This window comes from Scardinius erythrophthalmus (genome assembly GCF_964197995.2).
Source record: "Scardinius erythrophthalmus genome assembly, chromosome: 9".
Taxonomy (NCBI): domain Eukaryota; kingdom Metazoa; phylum Chordata; class Actinopteri; order Cypriniformes; family Leuciscidae; genus Scardinius; species Scardinius erythrophthalmus.
Window position 1 is genome coordinate 13,430,001 of NC_138229.1, and position 6,592 is coordinate 13,436,592.

The 6,592-nt window shown below is 37.1% G+C and overlaps 1 protein-coding gene across 7 annotated transcripts in view; it reads left to right on the plus strand.

Annotated features, from left to right (window-relative positions):
- The window catches only part of LOC308696374 (myosin IXb), a 32,238-nt gene that overhangs the window by 24,294 nt on the left and 1,352 nt on the right, over positions 1-6,592 (plus strand). For 2 of the 7 annotated variants that reach the window (XM_081375049.1, XM_081375052.1), the window contains 16 exons: positions 156-338; positions 1,352-1,443; positions 1,613-1,704; positions 1,973-2,157; positions 2,326-2,433; positions 2,564-2,734; positions 3,196-3,237; positions 3,344-3,455; positions 3,538-3,611; positions 3,748-3,937; positions 4,096-4,224; positions 4,320-4,425; positions 4,512-4,643; positions 4,859-4,982; positions 5,986-6,092; positions 6,333-6,460. In XM_081375049.1, coding sequence (XP_081231175.1) covers positions 156-338; positions 1,352-1,443; positions 1,613-1,704; positions 1,973-2,157; positions 2,326-2,433; positions 2,564-2,734; positions 3,196-3,237; positions 3,344-3,455; positions 3,538-3,611; positions 3,748-3,937; positions 4,096-4,224; positions 4,320-4,425; positions 4,512-4,643; positions 4,859-4,982; positions 5,986-6,092; positions 6,333-6,460 — 1,975 coding nt within the window. Of the gene's footprint in view, positions 1-155; positions 339-1,351; positions 1,444-1,612; positions 1,705-1,972; positions 2,158-2,325; positions 2,434-2,563; positions 2,735-3,195; positions 3,238-3,343; positions 3,456-3,537; positions 3,612-3,747; positions 3,938-4,095; positions 4,225-4,319; positions 4,426-4,511; positions 4,644-4,858; positions 4,983-5,985; positions 6,093-6,332; positions 6,473-6,592 lie in introns of all 7 variants that reach the window. The other 5 variants (XM_081375053.1, XM_081375055.1, XM_081375050.1 and 2 more) reach the window with 4 other exon arrangements.

The window sequence follows — 6,592 nt, forward strand, 5'->3', positions numbered from 1 at the left end:
ATGCAGCCTTGGTGAGTTTAAGAGACGTTGAACATTTAAAATATCTTACAGATCCCAAACGTTTAAATCAAGAGAATTATCATAGATAATCAGAGATTATTTTACAGTGTTTATGGATAACTGGATTCCCACCTAAACCGGTTCACGTTGCATAGGTTATGGTTCAAAGCCGTAAGCACCTCAAACACAAGCGCCGACTAGCACGTCCCCGCAGTGGACTGAAGTTGGATGTTTCGGATCTAAGCGACATGGAGTACTGGAGTTTTCCCCTTCCTCCCATAAGCCCCTCCACTCCCAACCAGTCTGGTATCCGCATGGTACAAGAGACTGTGGTAAAGGTCTGACCCAGTTACAAAGGGACCATAAGAGCTGCTGTGGGCCTTGCTTTTGCACGCAACAGCTAACATAAGAATCAACATTAGATACTGTATATGGGAAGCGTTTCAGAGACTGATCCTACACTTGGATGTTTCTGACTGGAAGCTGGTTTCTGACCTTTTTTGTATCATTTGACACCGTTAACAAACACTGAGGCCATCGCTAGTTGTGCTTATAAGTGAATGTAGTAAATAGATAGAATTAAGAATTAAAGAATTAAGTTGTGGTTGTTAGGTTGCAGATATGTTTTAAATGTATCATTATATAAGGGATTTATATTTGGGTTTTCTATAATATTATATGCTAGAATGTACTTGTCATCATCACAATTTATTTTTGTTAACTTTTTTTGTAACATTTACTTCCTCAAAATTGTCTAACAGCCCCAGTATCCGGTTTTGTGAGGTTTTAGTTTCTTATTTACTTTTTTTATCACAGAGCATGATCTCACAATAGTGGATAATGTGGCTCTGAAGAGCTTTGCTAACTAATTTAACAATAATTGTCAGGTTTTATGCAGGTTATACTAGACATTTTTTGTTCAGCAATCTGAAATATATCTAAAATTCTATAATGCGTAGCAAAAAAGGTCAACATGGATTTTGGAATGCAGTGTGGGAGATTGAATGCTGGTGGTGGCCCAAATAGAAGGAAATAACCCCAATCAATCTGCATTATTAGTGAACATTATGATTACAAAACATTCTTCGCTAAATGGTTGTCAGCTAAACTTGTTTTGCATCCGCTTGAATGTGGTCTTGCTTTCTCATGTCTGTGGTTGTTTTGCTGAAAAGAATGCATGGTGGGACTATGGGTTACAAAGTGACATGCTGTAAAATCCCATCATTAGTATGTGTAGGTTTGATTAGAGTGATTATCAGAAGTTCAGGATTTGGCTGACTGAACTACCTCATTTTTTTTCTGCAGTTTCATGATAATCATTTTCAATCTCTAACATGTTTTGGTGTTTCAGATCCAGTCGCCTGTAGAAGCCGATGGGTGCTTGAGTCTCTCAAGGAGATCACCAAGTGAGGAAGCAATTGTAACGTCCAGCACACCAGAAAGGTGATTGGTCCTTTCCCATCAGCATGTTATCTTGCTGAACTGTACCGTTCTAGATTTTACCTGAAATATCATTAATGTGATTTGAGTTTTTATCAGTTTTTAAAATTTTATCATGCATAAAAGTGCTTTCATGTCAATTTAATGAAAATTTTCTGTTTATATCCTGTAGGCGGGGATTCCTAAAATATTTTAGGAAGCGTCTGACACCCCAGGATGGGAATACTACAATGGCAAAGACATTGGCAGAAAAAGAGGAGCTAGGTTGTATTATTCACCCAGTCCTACTTATTCTTTCATTCATTTATTGATTTATCTATTATTTATTTATGTTAATAAATTAATAAATAAAGCACAGATTGTTTAGATAAATATTTCAATTGTTTAAATAAATATATAAAATAAAAACAAGAAATGTTGAAAAAAGAAATGAGTACGTAGTAGACCAATTTTGAGTAAATGTTTCAGTTGCAGTAACTCGCCTCTTTTTCTCATTTACCTCTGGTCCGCCTACCTTTCTTCGGTCCAAAAGCCAGTGGCTCTCACTTGCATTCTTCACGTGTCAAGAACTCAGCCACTTATCCTGGACCCCGTCGCAACCCCACCATTAAAATTAGCCGAGCTACTCGTGTCCAGGAGCAGTGGAATGCTTCGCTGGACAGAGAAATCACTGATACTAATGAACTTCGCCACCTGGATGAGTTCTTGGGAAATCAGGTTTGTGTTGATGTTTATATTCATCCGCTTTTGTAAAGGCATTTTTTTTTTAAATCCTACATTTGGATTTTTTAGAAGTGCTTCCAGAAGTTCCTTTTTGTTTATAGTCATATCTTATCAACGTTGTGCTTTTAAATGCGTAATCTGTTGGTGTTATGTTGAATTCAGATGAACGATCTAAGCACCCGCACAAAGGAACTCTCAGAGACAGAAAAAATCTTCTTCTTAGCCACCACACAGTTCAGAGACACCATCAAAAGCATGTACTCCATCTCAGTAAGTTTATCTGTGTTCATATTTTACCTTCCCCTCATCATAGTTTCACAGATGCAGTAGATAATAAGCACTGAAAGTTTTTTTTTTTTAAAGCAATTGTTTGAAATGATCTGTTTCCTATTCCCAAAAGAATCCCAATATTGGCTATAAGGCCCTGATGTCAGGTTACCAAGCAAAGGTAGCCAATCTCGCAGGGCTGAAGAAAGTGTCTGAGGTGCCGCTGGTAATAAATCTTTTCCAATCGGTTCTGGATGGATTTATCAGGGGGGAGGTCAAACGACTGGAGGCAGAGCCTTGTAAGGTAACTTAAAAAGCTGTAAAGATTTCCACAGATGCTTAACTGTGCTCAAATATTTAAATATAAGGCAAGTCACCAGACCCTCGAGGAATCTGGGCCTGCAGAATTTCTAAGAAGACTGATTCCCATTGTTTGCAAAATATACCCAATTGCATTTAAAAGCGTTTACCCTATTAAAACCCATTTCACATAATTCTGCTAAGTTTCTAATGTTAAGGTTTCTAATGCTCACCAAGGCTACAATTATTGGATCTAAAATAGAATAAAAATGTATTTTATGTATCTATTTTAAAATGTTATTCCTCTGATAGCAAAGTTGAATTTTCAGTGGCTATTACTCCAGTCTTCAATAGTTGAACGGTAGTGTTATAAAATGTGGACCAAGCTGGCAGATTCCCAGTGGACCTAGTTATCAGTTATCCTTGAATTTATCCTAAATACATGCCCCTCTTTCTATTTTTCAGGTTAAGGAAAGGAACAGAAGAAAATCTAAAAGAGATGCACATGTAAGTTATTTTCATGATATAGAGACATTATATAGTTATATGGCTATACTTATAATGCATGATGTGAAAATACAAAACAACATTAATATTTTACTCTCTCTGTAAGCCTGACAGCCCACTGGGTCACTTATTTAGCACATACCAGGTGACCATTATGCAATCATGTGACCAGTGCAGCTCATACATATGGGGAATGGAAAAAGCCTTCATGTGCAGCTGTAAGTATCCACCATCCTTTTCCCTGACCAATGCAAATTGACAAGGATTTAGAGGTACTTTATGCTGCACTTTCTGTTTCAGCTTGTAAAATGGTGTGTCACAAGAAGTGTGTGAGCAAGATAACAATAAATTGCACAGGTCAATGTGTCAGGAAGGTGAGCAGTATTACTGTATCACATACTATATATTCACAGGGAAAATTCTGCCATCATCTACACAACCTCACTAACATATGTAATGATAGACATGTTGGATCAAATAATTACAGTTCTTTTTTCTTTTTTTCTTCAGAAAGAGGGTGAGCATACCCTCCACTTTGGTGCACCTATCTGCGCCTTGGCCCGCACAGCTGACTCTGTGCCCTTCGTCATGGAGAAGATGCTGGTACATGTTGAAATGAATGGACTGTACACAGAGGGCATCTACCGCAAGTCCGGCTCAGCCTGCCGGGCCAAAGAGCTTCACCACATACTAGAGAAAGGTAATAGTGTGATTTGATTGGTCTTTCTCCATTATCAGAGATTAGAGTGTGCTTTTTCAAAGTAAAAGTTTTGTGTACTTTACTGTTGACAAAACTATTTTCATTTAATATAACTGCTTGACTTTTTTGCGTTGAAGTTTTTTGTTTTTTCCCCTCAGATCCGCAGTCTGTCTGTCTTGACAATTACCCCATCCACACCATCACCGGCCTGGTCAAACAGTGGTTACGGGAACTACCCGACCCACTTATGACATACAGACTCTACAATGACTTCCTGTATGCTGCGGGTAGGTTTTTGACCACATGCAAGTTTGGGTGTAAAGGCTAAATATTTATGCCACATATGTTTAAAAAAAAAACGCTTGCTTTTTCACCCCTCCAGATTTGCCAGAATCATCCGAGCGGTTGCGTGCCATCTACCGAAAGTTAGATGAACTACCTCCCTCAAATTTCTCTACTCTCGAAAGGCTTATTTTTCATCTCGTGAAGTAAGGAATGATTGCATATGACTGGGATGAATAAAAGACATCCTGTGCATTGCTTCACCTCTTGCCGAATTTCTTTTTGTATTCAGAGTGGCAAAAGAGGAAGCTCACAATCGAATGTCAGCTAATTCTCTATCGATTGTGTTTGCGCCCTGCATTCTACGCTGCCCAGATTCTTCTGACCCTCTCCTGAGTATGAAGGATATAAACAAGACCACTCTGTGAGAATCATTTTGGTTTATTTGCCTTCCTTGTTTATGGTAAGCTTGCTTGTTTGACTTGATACTGGTGGCTGATGGTCAAGATAGAAGAAGGTATACTAAAAATACATAAATAATGTGATTTATCTAAGCATCTAAATCGTTAATTCTAGGCAAAAAAATTTCTTTGACTATATTCATCATATATGAACCCTATGGTTAACATTTATGTGCAGTTGTGTGGAGATTCTGATTAATGAGCAAACAAGGTGCTATAATCAGAAAATGGAAGAAATTCAGCAGTTGGAAAATGCAGAAGCTATCGCCATTAAACAGCTCAAGCTCAGGAGACAGAACACGGTAAGAGAAGCTTCACATGCTTTTGCAATATATTAAAAATGAATTAGTACTTTAATTAGCATGGACACATTAAATTGGACAAAACTGACCGTAAATGTTGTTACAAAAGATTTATTTTACAAATAAGTGCTGTTCTTTTCAACTTTCTATTCATCAAAGAATCCTGAAAACTGCATCATGGTTTCCACAAAATTATTTGTCAACATTGACAATAATAAGAAATGTTTCTTGAGCAACAAATCAGCATATTAGAATGATTTCTGAAGGATCATGTGACACTGAAGACTGGAGTAATGATGCTGAAAATTCAGCTTTGCCATCACAGGAATAAATTACATGTTAAGATATATTCAAATAGAAAACCTTTTTGTTTTTAAATAGTAATACGATTTCACAATACTTCTGTCTTTACTGTATTTTTGATCAAATAATTGCAGCCTTGGTGAGCATAAACATTTAAAAATCTTGCCGAATGGTAATGTACGTAAGATTTCACACTTTAAGAACAGCTGTGAAATAAGCATTATGGCATTAGCTTCATGACATAAACAACACTAATAAATCCTTATGGGTTTTCCAATTATTCTGAAATATGCAATTTAGCAACACATTACACCTGTTCACCTACATACTGTACATGCTGCACCCCTACCATTAACCTTTAACTGTAGTGTAGATGCCAGGGAATGTATTTGGAAAGATGATACTTAATGTTCTGATTAATTAAATAATCTTTTCATGAAATATTGTGCAATTAATATTTTCAGTATGTGGTAACAATTTATAAAAGCAATAAACCACTCAAGGCTCTGTTATTCTGAATATTGTCTTAGCCGTGGGTGTTTCAGACACCCCATCACACATCCTGCCTAACTGTACTCATAATGGAGCAAAGCCTCTCGTACTTTATTGCTTAAATAAATGTGCCATTTCTAGTCTAATATTTAGCCCCTTTGGTATAGCAGTTTGCAAAGTGCTTCTCATGATCTCACTTTCCGTTTAGATATATGAGCGGCCAAAATTAGATTCAGATGCCTCCTCAATGGACAGAGCTGAGCTTGAAATCGAAAAGAACCTGCTGGAGAAGATCAAGTCCATTAAGAAAGAAAAGTGAGTTGAAAATGCATGTTTAACTTCCTATTTTTTCATTCATTGTTAAGTCAACACATTTTTACTGTCTTATAGCACAGTTTTAAATGTGCTTCGATCACAGTGAAGTTGTATCATTTCACTTTTGCAATTTGATTTTATGCTTTCAAACTTTGTAACTTTCATCCAGGGGTAGAGAATTTTTTTTTATATAAGTCTCTCTAATTGTACAGTTCAAAACTCATTCTGTTTGTGGTTTAGGAACAATTTGGCCTTCAGACTGCCTGAGTTTGACCAGGATAGCTCTGATACGGAGAACATGGACTCCGAATCATTGGTCAGCTCTGAGAGTCTACTAGAAGATCATTTTGTGAGTTTGGACTTGGGAGGTCAGTACTGAGGTACAGAAAATTTTAAAATACATTATGCTTGAATGCCCCGCACGTTCTACGTCCAAGAGGGCTTGGATTCGCTGTTCTTGTGGTGAGCTGGTTATTGTGCTTCTTGTTATTTAACCTGCT